General features: G+C 44.4%; 1 protein-coding gene and 1 long non-coding RNA gene across 2 annotated transcripts; one reads left to right on the top strand and one right to left on the bottom strand.

Moving 5' to 3' along the window:
• Positions 1-1,143: 1,143 nt before the first annotated feature.
• LOC144326922 (uncharacterized) lies at positions 1,144-16,610 on the bottom strand. Its single transcript, XR_013391813.1, has 2 exons — positions 16,469-16,610; positions 1,144-3,900 (listed from the first exon to the last, which is right to left on the bottom strand). It is a non-coding gene; the product is annotated as an uncharacterized LOC144326922 (long non-coding RNA).
• On the top strand, positions 3,786-12,405 carry PYCR1 (pyrroline-5-carboxylate reductase 1). The gene is made up of 7 exons (XM_028716064.2): positions 3,786-3,879; positions 5,318-5,388; positions 6,078-6,257; positions 7,472-7,693; positions 8,966-9,058; positions 9,510-9,673; positions 9,762-12,405. The coding sequence occupies exons 1-7, from the start codon at positions 3,813-3,815 to the stop codon at positions 9,904-9,906; spliced, it is 942 nt and encodes a 313-aa protein (XP_028571897.2). The 5' UTR covers positions 3,786-3,812; the 3' UTR covers positions 9,907-12,405.
• Positions 16,611-21,659: the final 5,049 nt, after the last annotated feature.

The following is a 21,659-nucleotide window of genomic DNA, read 5'->3' as shown; positions in this document are numbered from 1 at the left end:
ATCATTGCCTAAGTTTGGAAGTAGTGTGCTCTGGAGGACTGGAAGACTGGATGAGCAGCACGAACACGTGTGACTTTCACAGCTGAGAGCTGCCCCATTTAAAAGGTCTCATCAACCTTAGTGCATGGAACTGCATTAGAAGATACTGACATTCAACTCAGAAGATTCCAGGAGATTAAATGAGGAGAAGCACGGATGGAATTTGAGGCATGTGAACACATGGAGAGCTGAGTCTCAAACTGGCACTACTCAACTGGTAAATCCAATGAAAGGTGCAGAGGGTTTCTTTAGAGGCGGTATTGCCTTCACTGCATAACTCCAAATATCTACAATTGCCAAGCTCTTTAAGCTCCCAGACCTGAACCACAAATGGAATCTATTTTCAATCTCAGGGTTGGTTGTTTTTTTTTAGGCAAGACAATAAGCTGGCCAATTAAAAAACAAACCCCAGCTTCTTTGGATAGGCCATTCCATTCATATTGTTGCACGTCACCCCAGCCTCTGAGCAGAATGAGATTCCTGGGGTTCCAGGCACTTACCCAGGGTTTGTATTTCCTTTTGGAAATGAGGCACAGCGGAGACTGTAGTGTCTTTAGGATACATGGTTTATTTGTACATGTATACAACCTGAGTCTACGATGGACGGATTCATAGCATTAACACCCTCAAAGTGTATTGTTTCTCCCATAGCCACAGCAGTGATCTGGCATGGCTCTTTCTCTCGGCTTGCTGTTTTGCTGCTAGGCCATATCACTGCAAACACAACTCTAAACTCTTGCTTTGTCCTTCTAACAAACTGTGAGCTGGGGGAGTTGGGGAGGGGCCCCACCCATTTACCATCTCACACAGAGCCGCTTTCCTTTGCTTCCCTTTATGACCCATCACTCAGGCTATCACAATCAACACAGGAAGCTAGCCTGACTTAAATTTTAACACTTGCAGGATCCAAGGGTTAGAAGGATCTTACATACAGCCTACTTCCTTCACCAACAAACCCACACAAATACATTTGTTTATGAGAAATTAATTCCTTAGTTCCTGCCATTAACGGCAATTTTGATATCATGCAAAATAAGAGCTAGGCCTGGCGAATGATTGAAGGAATTAGCAGAAGCAAATAACATTTCTCACAGCACTTGTGAATGAAAGCAATGGGATTGTAATGCTTATTTAAAACATTTATACCTCATCATTCAGTTTGCCAGGATAGCTTCTAATAGCACAAGACACAGTATTAGGACATCTATTTTTAAAACAAGCAAAATAGAATGCAACTAGGGGATTTACAATCACATTAAATGCTTGACGCAATGTTTCAGTCACCTGTGAATCTATTTAGCTCTATCTCTGTTTTAGCCCAATACAAAGAGTAGGCTTTTCATTTGTTTGTATATGTAATAGTTTTGACAACTACAGCTTCTGACAGCTCTGCAGCAATATGACGGGATGTATCTGTCAACTTCTGTGTTCTACGAGAACTATGTATATTTAACATAGCAACCACAATATTGCGTATGTCACTGTGCTCCATACATTGGTAACTGCATGACTGGACTACTGTAATGCACTGCATGTGGGGCTAGTCTTGTGTTTGGTTCAGAAGCTGCAGCTAGTGCCAAGTTCAGCTGCTAAGGTGCTTAATGGAACACCCACTTTTACACATATTACAGTGGTGTTGAAAGATCTGCAATGACTGCCTATTAGTTATCAATACAAGAAATGAACAAAGTACAAAACGAGCCGCTTGCCCCTTTGGTATTACATGTTATAGTATCAGAGTTGGAAGGGTCATCTGGTCCACCCACCGCAATGTCATGCAACACAGCCCTATTTCCAGTTACTTTTTGACATTTTGTGCTTTCCTCTGTGTATGTGTGCATGTGAGTGTATACTAAAGCACGTATGCAAACCAAACAGAAAAATAAGGAAAGGTTAAAAAAAATAATCGCTTGGGATTTCTATGTCAAATGCGGTAAAGATTTGCTCCAGTTTGGCTTTTCTGTGCGGTTGTGCATTAGGTGAAGGACATACACAAGACATTTTGCTGCCTGAAGCAAAAGAGAACCCGTCCCCCACTCCTCATTCCAAGCACAAAAAATGACTTGACTAGGAACAGATATTACTTCAACACTGTCCTTCAGGACACCTGAAAGCATGGGGGGCAAGGGAGAGAGGGGCAAGCGCACCACCCTCCAAGGAGCTTGCACCCTCTCCCCATTGCTGGACACCTGTTATTAATCTAGTTATTTTTCTTCAGAGATCTTAACATGTGGGACAAAACTCACTCACCTAAAATGTACTGTGCCCCTTCTGTCCCCTCACCCAATGGTTGTCCTATGGTAGGACCTACATGATTCCTTCAGGATTATACAGGATAAAGCAAAACTACAGTACTGTTTTTCAAATGCTGCATGGAACCAACCAGTTATAGACCTGCTTCCAGCTGGTTGTGGAAAAGCAGTGCATCGGTAGTTCTAAAGGGCTCTAGTGTGGAAGGACCAAGTAGCTCACTGATTTCAGGGCACCTCTGAGCATATACGAAGTGAACTTCACTAAATAATCATAGCTGAATAATTACAGTTAGAAAGCAAAGTTTCTAACTCGAATAATCTGATCTCTAAATAATTTTCAGGGCAGACACTTGTTTTAGAAATCGCGAACTCATACCCTCCAACATTTCTCCAATGGAAATAGGGACATCCCATTCCCTAATGATAATTTTACTATTTATACCTCGCACATCTTACTGTGTTGCCCCAGCCACTCTGGGCAGGTTCCAACATATATAAAAACATAATAAAACATTAAACATTTTTAAAAAGCTTCCCTATACAGGACTGCCTTCAGACGGCTCGGGGGTTGGATAACTCCAACATTTCTCCAATGAAAATAGGGACATCCTAAGGAAAAGTAGGACTTTCTGGGATCAAATCAGAAACCGGGATGGCTTCTCTAAATCAGGGACGCCCCTGGAAAATAGGGACACTTGGAGGGTCTGCGAATACTGCACTTGAAAGATGCAACTATATTATCACACCTCTTCTTTAATCTGCTCCCCCAAGACTACGATTCCCAGGGGTCAGCGCGGCCTCACGTTGTACGTATTGCTTGCCATCGGAAACGCCCAGATGGGCCGCAGCAGCCATTACCTGCTGAGAAATTACGCCGAAAACCAAGCCGTCGAATAGGTCTCTCACGGCTTCCGTTAAAGCATCGACTGATGCAACCGCAAACAAAGGTTGCTCCAATAAGCATCTGTTGACCCGCCTCCTCAGCATTTGATTGAACGGGATGCCAACGATGCCGCACCCCCTTCCCTCGGATTGGACGAGGTGTTATCGCTCTGTTCCCTTTGCCACGCGACGCCGCGTCCGCTCTTTTTTTCCTCCCACCCAAGGAGCCACGTGGGCGCTATCAGGTTTGTGCTCTGGGGAGCAGGTTGAGCCCAAGTAGAGGCAGGGGATGGGGCGAGGGCTGCGAGTAACGCGGAACGGATCAAACCGAGACTTGGAGCGGGCGGAAGGAGGGGAAAGGGGCTTGCCGAGACAAAGGGGGGAAAGTGGGAAGCGAAGTGGAGCCGAAGGGAAGGAACGAATTGGGTGAACTGAGTTGTGGCGGCGAGTGATATAGAAGAGAAATCGCCTGGCATTTTTGTATATCTGATATACGGTGAGCCCCACCTGGTCTGGCCAAGTTCCCTGAATCAGCGCAGGATCTGAAGACAGTCGGGTCGCTGGCAGGGAAACTTCTAATTTGTCGCGTTCTTATTCACTCCCAAGAATCCATTAGGTCACCTCCAGGCAACTGACACCATGAGTGTGGGATTCATCGGCGCGGGGCAGCTTGCCTTCTCCCTGGCTAGGGGTTTCACCGCAGCAGGTAGGCAGGCCCCAGTGCTTCCTGAAAGAAGATGTAACATGAAATAAACAGTCAAAACTGCTGTCTGCATGGGATTCTTGGTATCAGAGTTCCTTATTTATATAACTTTATCGTTCTGATTTTAAAAAATGGAAATGATGTTAAATCCCCAATATGCATATTTCTCTTCCTGTCAGATGGCACAACCCTTATCTGGAGTGAGGTGTTGTGTTCAAGAGAAGTGTCTGGCCTGGGTGTGTGCTTTTATTTATTATTTGCTTTGTTTATTAACTCCATAACACCCGTCATCCGGTGATCACAAGGTGGTTTACAATACAAAAACACAAAATAATAGTACTGTATAGTAACTAACAACAATAACAATCCCCCTTCCACAGTTTAAAGGGCCATGGGTTTTTTAATTAAACAAAGTCCTGGGAGAAGAGGAATATTTTTGCTTCACACCTAAACGTATGTAATGAAGGTAGCAGGTGAGTCTCCCTGGGGAGAGCAGTCAACAAGCAGGGAGCCACCACAGAAAAGACCCACTCTCGTGTTGCTGGATCTCTCATGAAGAAAGCACCAGAAGGATGATTGCAGGGTTCTGGGTCAGTTCATATAGGGAGAGGTGGTCCTTGAGGTATTGCAGTCCTGAGCTGTTTAAGGCTTTATAGGCCAAAACAAGCACATTGAATTGGGCCTGAAAACTAATTGGCAGCCAGTGCAGTCGGACCAGCGTTGGCATTATGTGCTCAGACCTTTTTGTATTTGTTAGTACACACCCAACTTTAATCTTATGCTTCATTTTTGGAATGGTAAGTTAATTAATGAAATTCTGCCCATAATGGTGTTCCTGATAAATATCAGCCTCTCTGGAATAACCTGTTCTGCACTAAAGGATGTGCATTGTTTAAAAAATGCTAGCTGCTTAGAAACAAGAGTGGGTGGTGTGTACTGTCAGTTTTCCTTGCATTTATTCCTTTAATTTTAAATGTCCAGGTTGCAGCAACCATTGCCTGCAATCAAAACCTACAATGGGGATTCTCAAAGGCCTCCAAAGGATTAACATGGAGAAGAAAAATTCTGTCTCCTTTTGCCAAGTGTCATTAGGAATGAAGTAATAAGACTGGTTACCAAAAAAAAAAAGGCCAACTATGCAAAAATAGGCTTGGTTTGTCTCACAGATCTGGGAAGCATAAAGTTCTTAAGGGTGGTGATTCTATGTGCAAATTACCTAGGCATTTGCCTATTGGTATGCCACCTTCTAGAAATATATGTATCCATTCTTTAGGTGGGGGGAGGATATAAGACCCCACAACTAACGGTTGCATAACGTGAAGGGTAATGCTGCTCATACTAACAGTCTTAATGGAAGGGATATGCTGAAGAGGGAGAAAATGCTCAATAGCTGTTGGCAGAAGACTGTGTTAAAGCTAAAGTTGACCATTCTTCTTTCTAGGAGTTTTGGCTGCTCACAAGATAACAGCAAGTTCGCCAGACACTGATCTCCCTACTGTATCAGGGTTGAGGGTAAGTGTCAGGAACTAAAAAATCTAATATTTCTTAACCCCACACCCTGTCCTCCGTGCATGAGGCCACCCTAGCTTTTAAAATCAATACCAGCACTTTAAGCTGCTATGCCCATGCATTTAATAGCATTGGTGTGATTTGTTCTGATTGTCACACAGCAACCAAAATTCTGCCGGATACATTTTTTGCTGACTGCAGATTCTGAACTCTTCACATAGAGAACATTGCAGCTCTTGGTCTTGATGTAATTAGGCATAAGTAACTGAGGCCATGTCTGTTTATCCAGGCATGGCTGCAGTAGGTGAGCCAAATGAAGCTGATACAATGTACTGGACACTAATGTTGCCTGAGTATTTAAGAATAAAGCGAAGTCCAGGAGCATCTCCTAATTGTGTACCTGATCTTCTATGGGGAATGCAACCCATCAAGGAGAGTCTATTTAGGACACTTCATCCATATTGGCAGAAAAACCCAAGCAGTAGTGCAGTTTAGTCTCTGCCTCCCACATTCACTGTTTGATATGTAAAGGACAAAGTCCTGTGGCCTTGATGGTGACTGACAGAGTGTGTTCATCCAGTTTCTGAAATTTTCAGTAAACTAGATCCTGCCTAATTCTAGGCTGACCCCGCATGTCTAAATCCTGTTGTTATTCTTGTTACACTTCACCTGTTCCAACTCCTATATTCCAGAAAATGGGTGTGAATTTCACTCTAAGCAACAAAGAGACGGTTAAAAACAGTGACGTCCTGTTTCTGGCAGTGAAACCTCCCATAATTCCATTCATCCTGGATGAGATTGGCTCAGATATAGAGGATCGGCACATTGTGGTCTCATGCGCTGCTGGGGTCACGATCAGCTCTATTGAAAAGGTAAGAGACTCACAGCCCTTCCTTTCTGGCAAGTCTTTTCAGGTGAGGCTGAGTGTAGAAACAGGGTAGCCTCTGGACTCTTTTCTGAAGACCAGACTAGAAACTGATGGTGACAATCCTGTGACTTTCTCCGGTCAACAGGGGTGAGGATCAACTTGTGCTTTACTTTCTTACAGCCCCTCTGCCAGAGCAATTTCCTGCTAGCCAGAGTCACTCCTTAGTAGGGAACTTAGCTGAATTATTATTTAGTCATGATTTAAAAAGCAAAGTTTAACTGCCCTTTATTGAAGAATTCCGGGTGGTGTATAGAAATGTGAATAAACCTATTCCATACACCATAGGTGTTACCAAACTAAGTTGTGCTCAGACTAGACCTACTGAAATTAATCAACATAAGTTTAAAAGTCCATATCAGTGGATCTACTCTGAGCAGTGCCAGTGGGAGGGGGTAGGGGAAGGGGACCATTTGGTCTGGGACCTAAAGCTGAAAGGGGGCTTCAAATTTAGACACCTGCTAATTTTTTTGGCGTCCGTTAAGTTTTGCAACTTGTTTTTATGTTCATTGGATCAAATTATGACACAATTTCTCAGGTTAGAACGACAAATTTAAGCAAATGGGAGGTGTGATTTGGTAAAAGACATGCAACTTTTTTGTTAACTGATACAGATTTTGTCATATGCTTAACACCAGCATTGCGATTGCATGAAAGCAAGATTTTTTTAAATCTTCCACTCTTCTTTTTTTCTTTTGCTGCCTTATTGTGTTATCACGTGTCGTCATTATTCCTGTGGCTGCCTTTATTATGGCTGAGGGGCTTCAAAAGCTGGAAGTGTTCCAGGCCTCCCCAGGCTTCTTGGAGAGCCTGACTGTGTATGACTATCATTGCTCGTATCCCTATATGAATACAATAATAAAAACCACCAGTGAATATAAAGCAAACCACAGAATAAAAAAAGCAGACTAAAACACCTCCATTGTACTATTGGCTGCAGAGGCTTCTTTCCTGGACAAACTCAGTTGCAGAGCACTCTGTTGCCACATCACAGACACATTCTTCATTTTTCACAGGATGGTGTCAGTGATGTATAGCCTCTCAATGTGATCTAGAACCCTGAAAATGGTTATCTCTGCCCTTTGCTAGAAGAGCTCATTTTGAATGCAATTTGTATGTTAAATATACTCACTCGTCTCTCCTATTTCTCTTTATCTCAAGAAACTTTCTGCCTTCTGCCCCACCCCAAAAGTGATCAGGTGCATGACCAACACACCTGTGATTGTAAGAGAAGGAGCTACTGTCTACGCTACGGGGACCCATGCTGACGTAGAGGATGGAAAGCTCTTGGAACAACTGATGGCTAGTGTGGGCTTCTGCACTGAAGTGGAAGAAGACTTGATAGATGCTGTCACTGGACTCAGTGGCAGTGGACCTGCTTATGTAAGTACCATCTCTTCCCTGTATGAAGCAAAAAGAACTTAGTAGGCAAGGGGGAATTTTAAGTGCAGAAACGATGCTTGTGGTATCCTTACATTTTCACAGAAGGCAGATCAGCCTGCAGTACTTTTCTTTATTAGGTATATGGGTGGCACTGTGGTTTACATCACAGAGCCTCTTGGGCTTGCCAATCATAAGGTCAGCAGTTCGAATCCGCGTGACGGGGTGAGCTCCCATTGCTCTGTCCCAACTCCTGCCAAGGTAGCAGTTCAAAAGCATACAAGCGCTAGTAGATAAATAGGTACTACTGCGGTGGGAAGGTAAATGTTTCCATGTGCTCTGGCTTCCGTCATGATGTCCCGTTGTGCCAGAAGCGACCATGTGGACCGGAAAAGCTGTCTGCAGACAAATGCCAGCTCCCTCGGCTTGAAAGCGGAGATGAGTGCCACACCCCATAGTCGATTTTGACTGGACTTAACTGTCCAGGGGTTCTTTACCTTTTTTGATTAGGCATTTATAGCAGCATGTTGAATCTCTAGAACATCATCTGAGCCATGGGCTTTTCAGTTGCTTAATGGATTTGAAGATAAACCAAGACCAAGAATCAGTTAACATTTGGGAGTGCCTGCTGGATAAATAGTCTCAATAGTCATAGGCACAGTTTGGATGGGAGCTGTCTCCAAAATAAACTTGTTTATGCAGAGATAACTTTCAGGAATATGAGGTTTGCTTTCCTTAGAGTGTCTATTCTGGCTTCTTCCTTTTTTTCTGGCAGAGGAAAGATAGCACTTAAGAAACAATCTGTGTTTGTGGGTGGACAAACTTTTGGCCACTTTGGGGCTCACACTACGGTGGTAGGTGGGTGGTTGTGGACCAGATCAGATGCTCCCACACACTCATTCTCACACACATGCTCAGTTTATATGAGGAGGATGTCCCTCCCTGTGGCTTCCTCCTCACAGAATTTGTACTCCGTCTGCCAATCTTCCTATCAGCTGCTGGGGGAGCACAGTGGTTGTATTAGAGCAGCATAGGGTAGGATATCCCTGCACACCTTTCTTCTCAAGCAAATCACATTCCACAGCCAGTCAGGCAGTGGGGAATTTGGCAGTAGAGGGGCAGCTTGGACACCTAAGGCAGGCAGCACTCCAGGCCTCTGAGGGTAGCATGCAGTCTGTGGATTGTCTACCTGTAAGCTAGATGATAATGTCTGTCTCTTCGCCCTGTCCCCTTGGTTGCATTTTTATTTTCTTGTGATAACTTCTGTCCTCCTAGGCATTCACAGCCCTGGATGCCCTGGCAGATGGAGGCGTGAAGATGGGCCTTCCTCGCAGGCTAGCCGTCCGGCTGGGAGCTCAAGCTTTGCTGGTCAGTATTTCACCTTGTTTGCTGCTTCTTCAAGCTATGTCCACTCTGCCTTTTCAATATTTGATTGAAAACATCTCCCAGTGCTTCTATTCCATTTACCTCAAAAAGCGGTATTTATGAAAGCACCCTGCACCATGTTGCTTTCTTCTATTCTTGTTGCAATTTCAAGAAGGAAACAAAGGCACTCTGGGAAAGGCCCAGCAGATGTCTGTGATGGTGTTGGCTTCAGTCCTGCGCAATGCAGGTCAGGCTTTTTGGCAATCTTTTCAGAATTTTCCAGTTTTGAGGCAGGTGTTGCAATTCTTCTGGTTTGTGTACTTGTGCATAGTTTTTGAAATCGCCTTGAGTGTTTCCATAGAGAGGCTGTGTGTGTGTGTGTGTGTGTGTGTGTGTATATGTATGTAGCTGCCACTTCTGGTGAGCTTTTCGACTCATCTTCTCAATGCTGCAGGGAGCTGCCAAGATGCTGTTGGATTCAGAGCAGCACCCCGGACAGCTGAAGGACAATGTTTGCTCACCTGGGGGTGCTACCATCTACGCCCTGCACTTCTTGGAGAGTGGTGGCTTCCGTTCACTCCTCATCAATGCTGTGGAGGCATCCTGCATCAGGACAAGGTACATGCCGGCATGGAGTCTTAAGAGCTGCCCTGCCTTAGCTGAGCCTCCTGAGCAGCTCACAAGCTTTCCCCTCTTCCCCCAACAGGGAACTACAATGCTTGGCTGACCAGGAGACGGTCTCCCCGGCCGCTGTTAAGAAGACCTTAATGGATAAAGTGAAACTGGAGTCTTCCTCTGCCAACAAGGTCAGCTTATTCAGCAAAAAGAATCCTGGCAGCAAGAAGCAATGAGGAGGCCTGGGCCTTGCCAAGCCAACACTTTCCTTTCCCTTTCAGGGGAAGCAGTAGCTTAAGCCATTTTTTTGTGGTGGGGCCTAGCCTGGTTTTGCGGCTGCAGGAGAACGGGGTTTTAGCTTCCAGATGTGATTAATTAAAGAGTAGCAGGGACCAGCATTTCTGGGGGCTGAGCAGGAGGCAGACTGTCACCAGCACTTTCCACTGGGTGGGTGACTGTGTGTACTTCTGGCCTTGAGGGATTTTGGTCCTGTAGTTGTGATTATGATGTTTTGTTATTTACATCCTCCTCCCTTCCTCTGGGGCACACCCTTCCTGTTAATCCTTTCATCAACTTCGTGAACAGTGCTATTTTTCTAGAAAAAGAGGTTCCGGGACTCACCATGAACACCTCCCTCATTCTTTTAGAATGGCAATGGTTCCTACCTGAGAGGTGCCGGAACTGAGTTTCAGAGAGTTTTGGCTGAAAAAAAGCCTTGCTTGTGAGGTACATTGCCCTGAGAGACAATGGCTGGCCCAAAGTAACCTGGGGAGCACCATGTCTAAGCAGAGATTTTAACCTGGTCTCTCCCAGTCTTTGTCTGTCTTCTGTGGCTGTATCAGGCTGGTAGACATTCACTGGTATGGGCACACTTCTTATTTAATAGGCCAGGGACTTGACCCCAGGCAGGCCCTTCAAGTCCTGGCAGTTGTTGTGTATCCCATTCTCATGAAATAGTGGCTGCTGTACAGTCTGCAAGGCACTCTGGACTTCGGGCTATAGCGGCCTTTTTTTTCCTTTTCCTTTTTTTTTTTTTTTGCTCCTCACTGCAAACTGGATTGCCACTGTTCCCCACACACTGTTTATCTTACTTTGTATAGAGGACCCCAAATTTCCTTGGCAGCTCCACTTGTACAGCCCCTACTATGCTGCCCACAATAGTAGTAAAATAAAATCTCTCACAATTTTTCTGTTTCTGCCTCCTTCCACCTTCTCTTATTTTTGCTAGGCCTTTTACATTGGCTACATATATGCTGTTCTCCTGTTACCAGCAGAAGTGGATGTCCATATAGATTAAAAGTCTGGTGTAGCTCAGCTACTAGAGAAACTTAGGAAACTGTCTTATGCCAGGCCAGACTCCTTGCCCATCTACCTCTGTATTATTTCCAACAATGACTGACAGCAACTCTCCAGGGCAGAGGAAGGGCTTTCACATTGTCCGCTACCCAGCCCTTTTTAACTGGACATGCCAGGGAGTTCACCATGCTCCCTTTGGCTGATGGGAGTTGTAATCCTGCAACATCTAGAGGTCCACAGGTTCTCCATCCCTGCTCTAGCTCTATGAGTATGGTTTAGTAATGACAAGCCAGAATCAAACCGTGGTTTCCAGATACGTCAGAACTGGACTGCTGTTTCAACTACATTTGCTTGCTTTTTATCACCGCCCATTCCTTCAAAGGTGCTGTCTTCATATACAGTGGTGCCCCGCAAGACGAGTGCCTCGCAAGACGAAAAACTCGCTAGACGAAAGGGTTTTCCGTTTTTTGAGTCGTTCCGCAAGACGAATTTCCCTATGGGCTTGCTTCGCAAGACGAAACGTCTTGCGAGTTCTTGCAAGTTTGTTTCCTTTTTCTTAAAGCCGCTAAGCCGTTAATAGCCGCTAAGCCGCTAATAGCCGTGCTTCGCAAGACGAAAAAACCGCAAGACGAAGAGACTCACGGAACGGATTAATTTTGTCTTGTGAGGCACCACTGTACAGTGGTACCTCTGGTTACATACGCTTCAGGTTACAGACTCCGCTAACCCAGAAATAGTACCTCGGGTTAAGAACTTTGCTTCAGGATGAGAACAGAAATTGTGCGGCGGCAGCAGTGGGAGGCCCCATTAGCTAAAGTGGTGCTTCAGGTTAAGAACAGTTTCAGGTTAAGAACGGACCTCTGGAACGAATTAAGTACTTAACCCGAGGTACCACTGCATAGAGAAGAGGTTTTAAAAATGTATTTGGGGTTGTTTGTTGTTGTGTTTTTTTGTTTTGTTTTTTGCTAATGACATTTGCTCTAGTAACAAACACTTAACCTCTGGGAAGCTTTATGTAGAATACCTCACGATCCTTTCAAAATATGCTGGTTGTTATTTGTAACTTGTTTAGTTCAAGGTGCTCAAGAGCTAACTCCTCAGACATTCTCTATTCCTCCTCCTCCTCCTCCCCAGCTCCAACAGAAAGCCTTTGTCCTTCAAGGCTCTGCCCTGCCAGCCTCTTCATATGGTAATGATTGGAATAAAGAACTTGGTGGGTGGGTGAAAGAAATACAGTGGACCAGGGTCACGCTTGGATATATGATAAGACAGACACCTGAGGATACAGTATTATTTCCTAGATACTTGCTGGGTTTCCTGGTTCTTGCTTATTGGAAGGTGTGGAGATGGGGAGCATTATGCTCAGTCTCTCTAGGGGGGTATTCCACTCCCCACCCCCATTTTCCTCTGGAGAATAAACTCTGTGCTTCTCAGCCTGAGACTTGGTGTGTGGACTGTGTGTTTATTACCTGTGTTCCTTGCTCAGAGAGGCCAGAACATGATAACTTCTCTCAAGGATGGGTGTGTGTGTCAATGATTTATTTATGAAAGTGGGGAGACATGGATGTTCCACTTAAAATGAAAAAATGGTCAGCCTGCCAAGACCACACATAACACAGAGCAATACTTCTGTCAACTTCTGATAATTTGAATGGGCAATAGATGCATCAAGATTAGTACACTTAATTATCTCTTTTAATGTGTGTGGATATAGATATGCTGTATACATACTTTTTCATTTCACCTGATGAAGATCTCTGTGTAATTGGTAACTTTTAAAAATACTTCCAATAGAGACTGCCTCCTCACTTACTGTATATTTTTTAAAGATACAAGTCTTTGGGGAAGTCTGAAGGCCTAACAAGGGACAGGATCCTGAATAAAACTTCTGAGTAAGGTAAAGGTAAAGGGACCCCTGACCATTAGGTCCAGTCGTGACCAACTCCGGGGTTGCAGCACTCATCTCACTTTATTGGCCCAGGGAGCCGGCGGACAGCTTCCGGGTCATGTGGCCAGCATGACTAAGCCACTTCTGGCGAACCAGAGCAGCACACGGAAACGCCGTTTACCTTCCCGCCAGAGCGGTACCTATTTATCTACTTGCACTTTGAGGTGCTTTCGAACTGCTAGGTTGGCAGGAGCAGGGACCGAGCAACGGGAGCTCACCCCGTCATGGGGATTCGAACTGCCGACCTTCTGAGCGGCAAGTCCTAGGCTCTGTGGTTGAACCCACAGCGCCTTCCGCGTCCCTATAAAAAAAACTTCTAAGTAGATCCATTCAAATAATGAACTGCAGTTACTTCAGTCCGTTGATTAACCTGCAACTGCTTTCTGTGGTGAAAGTTGTTTTCTTAAAGGTGGAGGAATTATAATCTGTACAGTATTGCTTTTCGGTGGAACTTATTGAAAAACATTTACTCTTAACCAGCTCTCTCTGCCTGTTGCTGATATTGCTGCTCCTGCGTGCATCTGGCCCAGGGTTCCATAACTTCACCAGCACAACTGTGATCCTGCAGAACTGTTGCAACCATACACAGAAAAACATAAGAGATACATTTCTGTGTGCATAATTACTGTTTGTGCACACAAGTATTGGTGCCAGAATCCCCCAAACTGCTGATGCTGAAACAACTCTGTATACTAATCTTAAGCAGGAAATGCTGAACTTTTTCCTGTCTGGGTTTAAACATGCTATACAAGATATTCCACCAGAGGGAGGGCTTACATAATTTTAAAGGTCCAGTACCTTATTGATAAATTGCTGTAATGCTGCGATTCTAAACACACTTAACTATGGCTCACTTCTGAGTGAGCATGCTAAAGATTGTGCTACAGAAGCCTCAGTCCAGTCCCTGAAGATATTGCAGGGTTTGTGGGTTGGTTTGTTTTCTTGCCAGGGTATGGTTTGGGAAAGAGTTGTGTGCTCTTGCAAAAGCTGTATCTCCTAAACCTGTCATGTTTCTAAATAATTGAAAGTAACCTTTTTTACATTCCTTCTGCCATGGATGGAGCCTCTGCTCCTGCAGTTGCTTCTTATTCTTATTCTTATTTGGAGTCATCAGTGCTTTTTTCCAAAAAAAAAAAAATGTTTTGCCGTACTCTCATTTTCCTACTTCTATTGAAATACTGCCCCTCAGTGAGGCCAAACCTAGATTCACAAAACGTTTGGGGGTATATGTACCCCTGCATCCCCCCAGAAAAAAAGCACTGGGAGTCATTATGCATAAATGACATTTTGTTTTTTTCTTTGAATAATCAGTACTGGTAATACAAACAGAGGAATATGGTTGCTTAGGTTTGAACACACCATGCATCTGTTTTGTGTTTTTTCCCCCTGCCTGAAGCCATAGCTAATATAGTTTTCACCAGACCTATAACATTTGTTTTTGCATCTTGCTTTACTTTTATGGTTTTCATTTTGAAACCTGTGGGGCTTGCACCACCCTTGCACCACAAATGTCAGATTACTGTGTAACATGACCGGAATTCAGACATGGTTTGCTGATGTCAACAAGCACAGCAGACCTAGAAGCTTACAAAGAAGCTTCTTGCATAAAAGTTTGGAAAAAATAGCACAGAATGAGTTCTCTTCAGCCTTGCAGTTGGAGTAATGTATAATGCATGTGAGAGTAAGTGAATGAATGATGGGGAGAGGATGAAAATCAGGGTAGGCTTTAGAGCAGGTGTTGCTTACCTGGTGTACGAAAGAATTTATGGTGCACGTGTGTAGACAGAGTAGAGTGTATTGTATATCTAATTTTAACAAAATGTATACACTGCTCGATTATGGAAAAAAAAACTTATAAGAGGTTTACAACAATATAAAATAAAACATTTAAAATTGTTGCAGAAAAGATATATTCAAAAGATTACAATCAGCAGTAGGTAAAAAGATGAAAACATTTCAACATTTTTGTGGATGCTTATTAGAATCATAGAATTGCAGAGTTGGTAGGGACCCTGAGGATCATCTGGTCCAAGCCCCTGCAATGCAGGAATGTGCAGCTGTCCCATATGGGGATCGAACCTGCAACCTTGACATTATCAGCACCACGCTCTAACCAGCCAAGCTATCCAGTATATGGAAAAGTGATATACAAATGAGTAAAGTGCCTATATATGTGAAAAATATATTGTATGTAAGAAGGGGAGAGAATTTTGGTGGAGAGGCATATATGCAAAATGACAGGGATAGAGAACCTGTGGACCTTCTGGTGTTGAGCTACACCTTCCCATCATCCCTTCTCACTGTGCAGGCTAGGCAAGATGGAGTCCAACAACATCTAGAGGGCCATAGAACAATAAAATTGTAGAGCTGGAAGGGTCCCCAAGGGACATCTAGTGCAACCCACGGCAATGCAGGAATCTCAGCATGTCTATATCGAGCATTTCCTATACCTGCCTATGGGGTGGGTCAGTGTACAAGAGGAGATGCTATATCTGACACCTTTGTCCTTTTGGGGGGCTGTTCTGTAGAGTTATCCATATCCCCTCTCATTTTGCGCATGGATAAGCTAACACTTCTACATCTGGGTAGGCAACCATTTTCTGTGATGGAGTCTTTACAGAGGCAAATAGAAGCAGCTTACTTTCCTCAGTTGTCAATGTTACTGAAGTGTGTCCTGTCAGAACTCCCAAGGTTCTGGATTGCTGTTTCGTTTTTTAAAATGCCACACAGTTCAGTGAAAGCGCTTGGCAAGGTCTGTCCTGTATATAAAGGAAGCCACACTTTTAAAGGCCTTCTAAGCACCTTCCCCATGCCTGTTGCATCTGCCCAACCCAATTTTAACTGATGTTCAACTTTTCCTGCTGCAATTTTGCTATCTCCTCAGTCTTGGTGTGCGATACATTTTATGGATGGTCCTTGAATTGCTTGTCTGTGGGAAATGGCTGCTCATTAGCAGTTCAACAAACAGATCACCAAACAGTTGTACCATCAGGTGAAACATGAGGTAAAAGTTACAACAGAATAAGAAGAGAGGATCATATTTGAGACCCAAGTTTTTCTGCGCTATACCCCAATAAGGGAAAGGGGGAAGATGGTTTTATGTGAGCTTGTTCAAAGTTTCCCATTGATAATAATTTGTGCCTGATCTGCAGGGGAAGAATGGTCAGTGGTAGTTAGGTACCCTGACACCACATCTGTAAAGGGGTGTGATGAATGTGTATAATAGAGTGATACCCCAACTTGTGAGTGCCTGGCCCTGGAAGGCAAACCTCTTAAGAGAGCCGTGCTTTTTAACCTCCTTATGATATGGTGTGTTGCTGAAGTTTGTATACCCAAGAGGATGTCCAGCTGCCACAAAAGGGAGAGAAATGGCCTTGTAGATTTTGCTCACTGCACTGAAGCTTCTGTCGTGGTTATGGCCTCTATTTCTGTGGCACGAGGCCTGGAGTGGGTAGTATTTGCACTAGGCCCACAGTGTGCGATCACAGTCTGAATCCAACCTTGAAAGTGAATGACCCATCCACCCAAGCATGAAGAATAACCCAAGCACCTACCTTTGTGATGAAGGAAGCCTGTTTGCTGCGGGACAAATGCCATATTCGTCATGTACATTGGGCCACCTTGTCCCTTCTCCATAATGCCTAGCAGCTGCTGAGCAAAGGGCAGTAGTTCTTCTAGTTCAAGGGCAAAGTCCTCTTTTCCACCCAACTGTGGGTATGGCTGGAGGAGGAGCTATCCCACAAGGAACGCTGATCCGTACACATTGCCTTGAGGAGCAGTTTGTGCCCTGAAGCTGCAGATTTGCTGAGCGGCTCTTTTCTCTGAAGGCTACTGGTTGCATCCTCAGTAATTGCAAGGGCTGAATATAGTTGGTCTCTCCATTTCACAGGACGTTGCTGTTGCGAGGGGCTTGCTCCCAAAGAAGAGTACTTTGAGGCAAGACATGGTTCTCCAAGATTCTTTCTGTGCTATTTTTCTATAAAAAGAGGTTTCACCATGATCGCCTCCCTTGTTCTCTTACAACGGCGCCCACCTGAGAGGTGCCAGAACTGAGTTCCGGAAAGTTCTGGCTGAAAAAAAAGCCCTGTTCTTTCTCCACCTGCACACATGGAGCTGTTTCCCTAACCTATATGGTCCTTTTACAGTGGTACCTCGGGTTAATAACTTAATTTGTTCTGGAGGTCTGTTCTTAACCTGAAACTGTTCTTAACCTGAAGCACCACTTTAGCTAATGGGGCCTCCTGCTGCTGCCGCACCACCGGAGCACAATTTCTGTTCTCATCCTGAAGCAAAGTTCTTAACCCGAGGTAATATTTCTGGGTTAGTGGAGTCTGTAACCTGAAGCATATGTAACCTGAAGTGTATGTAACCCGAGGTACCACTGTATAGTCCTTGTAAATGGTGTGGGGAACCTCAGGCCCAGGGACCCAATGCACTCAGTCGGGCCTATCTAGCCTTCAGATGCCTACTGTGGCCACACGCCTCACTGACTCTTGCTTCACACCCTGAGTTTTTGCCAGGCTGGAATGTATCCTCTTGTCTGGATGAAGGATAGGTGGCATAGCTGTCCACTTTCCCCCCTTTTTAAGGGGAATTCCCTTATTCTGAATAGGATTCCTCACAAGAAAAGGGAAAAGTTGACAGCTGGAGAAAGTAGCCCACTATACAAAGTTGAAATGTGCATACGTCCTTCCAACCATATTTGCCTCTGGATACGCCCAGCACTGGCATGTGGCCCTCAGAAGATTTAGAAGATAATGTGGCTTTCAGGCTGAAAAAGGTTCCCTGACTCGTTTGTATATGTCATAATAAGCTTTGTAGGGGTAGAAACTTTGTTCATTTGGAACAGAAAGAATGCTGGAATGATGATGGATCAATCTAGAATTCTGTGGGTACTTTTCCACTTTGGCATTAGCTCTCATGCCTGCCTGTGGCATTAGCTTTCATGTCTGCTTGCTGCTATTAAACCATTTATGTATGGCTTCTCAGTTACTTCCACAAACACTCCATACGCTTGCTGGAACTTAGGTCAAGGTGACATGGCATGACACCCTATTCCATATTTACTTCTGAATGAGCACAAGTGGAATAGTTCTGGGTAGTGGGGAGAGGACTGTCACATTCTTTCTTATGTCTGAATGGGGGCTGCTGATTTTGGACTATTGATATACATTGTTGCTGGTGGGTGATTATAATGGTCCATTGCAGAAACAACTAATGAATACCTGACAGCATGAGCACACTAGGGTTGTCCTAGGAATGTTTAATGGCTTAAGCATCTGTGGTTTTTAAAATCAGTTTATTACATTTTTTAAATAATTTGCTTATAAAACTAACTGTACAGGTGTCTATATTATAACAATTCTATTCAATACATGTATGTAATACAACAAATGCTTATACAGTATAGGTGTGTTTTGAGATACTGGAGGAAACATAACTTACAATGTGGTTTAAAAAGGGGGGGGGGGGAACGACCATCTTTTCCTTTCTCATTCCCTATTGTAAAGTACAGTGGTACCTCGGGTTAAGTGCTTAATTCGTTCTGGAGGTCCGTACTAAACCTGAAACTGTTCTTAACCTGAAGCACCACTTTAACTAATGGGGCCTCCTGCTGCCGCTGCGCCACTGCTGCACGATTTCTGTTCTCATCCTGAAGCAAAGTTCTTAACCCGAGGTACTATTTCTGGGTTAGCGGAGTCTGTAACCTGAAGCGTCTGTAACCTGAGGTACCACTGTACACCAGAACCAGCAACGACTAAAATAATAATAATTTGTGAGTACTGTGTGCCCTTTACCATTTGCCCCATGGATTAAGCAGCAATGGCTGCAATCCTCAGCACACTTTCAGGGCCGAACTAAATGGGATGAGAAATGTTGTGGCTCTTCCTGCCCTTCTGATACAATGATAACATTGTGAATGGAAAGAAGTTCCCATGCACTAGCCTCTCTGAACAAGGAATGCATGTAATAAACACACAATCCACACACCAAATCTCAGGTTGAGAATCACAGGATTTATTTTCCAGAGGACAGGAAGAAAATCTGTCTAGAGAGACTGAGCATATGCTTCCCATCTCCACGCATCTGAACAAGTAGGAACTAGGAAACACAGCAAGTGTGTAGGAAAGAATATTGTGTCCTTGGGTGTCTTATCACAATCCAAGAAATATGAGCATGCAATAAGGGGAAAGATTTTGAGAAGGCAATCTGTTGCCCCACCTGCTGAGGGAAAGATACTGGGACTTTCCTGACAGGTAAAGGGGGCTCTTATCATTTCCCCTTCCTGCTTAACTCTCAGTGCCTGAAGGATGTTTGGTTAGGTAAAGGTAAAGGTACCCCTGCCCGTACGGGCCAGTCTTGACAGACTCTAGGGTTGTGCGCCCATCTCACTCAAGAGGCCGGGGGCCAGTGCTGTCCAGAGACACTTCCGGGTCACGTGGCCAGTGTGACATCGCTGCTCTGGCGAGCCAGAGCCGCACAAGGAAACGCCGTTTACCTTCCCGCTAGTAAGCGGTCCCTATTTATCTACTTGCACCCGGAGGTGCTTTCGAACTGCTAGGTTGGCAGGCGCTGGGACCGAACAACGGGAGCGCACCCCGCCGCGGGGATTCGAACCGCCGACCTTTCGATCGGCAAGCCCTAGGCACTGAGGCTTTTACCCACAGCGCCACCCGTGTCCCTGATGTTTGGTTACTTCACACAAAAAAACAGTCAAAGGAAAAAGAAACACAGCCACATGTGTGATGTAGCCTTTAGCCTTAAGCTTAATTTGTCAAAGCGTAGGCTCAGGCTGTACACATTTAGTTGATTTTTTTTTAATCATTAAATTTAAATGACATTTTAAAAGTTTCAAATAATTTGTTTTTATTATTTTCATGAATAAATATAACCAGAACAATTTCTCTTCAATGTACGTTAGAAGTTTGACATCTCAGAATGCAGTTTGTTGTTTACTATTACATCTATGGATTCTGTATGTTTAACAAGCACAATTACCAGTTTTACTCAGGTATAGGTGTATCTCCCCCCAAAAGATGTTTGTTACTTTGGTGGTTGTAAACTCTGCACCCCCTTATCTACATTAGGGGAGGAGTTTTCAAAAGGGCTTTAAAGCAAATAATCTATGTAAACCTTCACCCAACAATCCTGTTCTTCCTAGGCCCTATACCCTAGAAAGAAAGAAAGAAAGAAGGAAGGAAAGTGTGAAAAGTGAAAGGAAAGAGAAATAAAAGGCAGAAGAGAAAGACTTGCTAACATAATGGATTATATACCTAGAACTATCACTAGATAGAATCTGCAGCAGCAGTAAGGCTGATTCATAATTTCAAAGATTGAATTGCCAGTACCAAATTACATTTCAAAGAGTTACAGAGCAACCGACAACCTAGACTGGAATTTCTTGAGTGCTTAATTTCACTTAAAGGCACTCCATTTCCACTCTTTATTCGTAATAATATCTTCAAACCCAAGTGTCTGGAGCAACAATTCAGCATCCAGAATGGGGAGACCCTGCACACAAATGGCTTTTCTTTTTGGCGCTAGCTGTTAAGAGTAATGTCTGATGTGGGTCAGAGCTTCTTTTGTACCATCTACCCTTCAATCCTCCTCTTCTTGCTCCTCCTTTAATCTGGCCATCGGATCTCATCAGGCTTTTCAGTACCACCATCATTTAACACATCTCCTGCTCCTCACAGGATTACAGACTCAGCACATTTAGGCAAACAACTTTATTGCTAAAACTCTGTGGGTGGGAAAAGGGAAGTGTCAGCAAGCTGCTGCATTGTGTCGAGCATTGTGTAAGGTGGTCTTTTCTTCAAGAATCAGGTTCAGCTTCCTCTCACTTTTGCATGAGATCAATAGAGTGTGCGTGTGAAAGAAAAAGGGGGGTGCCTTGTCTCCTGTTGGAACTCCGGAGGGGAAAATGGATCTGGCTCAGGCTTTTCTCCATTGCTACAGTAGTTTATGCAGTGCCTCATCTCTGGGCTTGGAGCATGCCGCAGCATTCCTGTCCCAGGCACCTAAGCAAGAAACAGCTGTGAGCACTGCTTCCCTACATCAGCACTTTCAGTCCAGACCTCGCTGCTCCCTGCAATTTCCGCAGTTTTGAGAAAGTGTAGACACAGCAAAGACTGAACAGAAGCGTGGGGAGGGGGAGCATTCCTAAGGGAGGGGGGACAGCATTGCAGAGTGGGCATTAGAAACGTGGGCCGAGATTTGGGGCTGGCTGCGCAGGAAGGTGAAGAGAGGAAAGGAAGAAATATGCTCAGTGTTCATTCTCCCCAGCTCCATCTTTCTCTCTCATGCAGTATGTAAAACAGTGCAATTAGATAACAATTACCAATTCAATTCCTACAGCAGGTGCCAATTGACACCTGCATCAGACAGTGGGTTTCTAGTATTTCCAAACAGAAGCCAAAAGCCAGCGGAGCTTTTATTCCTGGAGCACACTTGCCCTGCTGCTTTTTCCGCATGTAGATAAACGGAGCATGCTGCTCGATGAGAAGAGCGGTCCTAATCCAGCTCAGGCAATTCTGGAGAAATGATGTGCTTGCCAGGAGTCCTGCCCATGGCTGAGCATGTATCACTGGGTCTCTGTGTATTTTGGGATATGAGGGCTTGTCTTCAATCAGCTAGCTTCTGGGCAAGTGAACCAAAATGCCTTATGACAGTTCAGGCAAGCACCTGCAGGCTGAAAGGCCCCTGCTGCGCAATCATCTTCTGGCTCTGAGCAAACTTTATATA

Source organism: Podarcis muralis, chromosome 2, assembly GCF_964188315.1.
Source record: "Podarcis muralis chromosome 2, rPodMur119.hap1.1, whole genome shotgun sequence".
Classification (NCBI taxonomy): Eukaryota; Metazoa; Chordata; class Lepidosauria; order Squamata; family Lacertidae; genus Podarcis; species Podarcis muralis.
Note: the sequence above shows the minus strand (reverse complement) of the source record. Positions and strands in the feature narration are given on the sequence as shown.

What these genes read in the sequence shown, in the direction of transcription:
- PYCR1 (XM_028716064.2), top strand. Translation starts at nt 3,813, where the DNA reads ATGAGTGTGGGATTCATCGGCGCGGGGCAGCTTGCCTTCTCCCTGGCT. An exon ending in CTACTGTATCAGGGTTGAGG is followed by an intron (nt 5,389 to 6,077) that starts GTAAGTGTCAGG and finishes CCTATATTCCAG; the next exon opens with AAAATGGGTGTGAATTTCAC. An exon ending in GCATCCTGCATCAGGACAAG is followed by an intron (nt 9,674 to 9,761) that starts GTACATGCCGGC and finishes TTCCCCCAACAG; the next exon opens with GGAACTACAATGCTTGGCTG.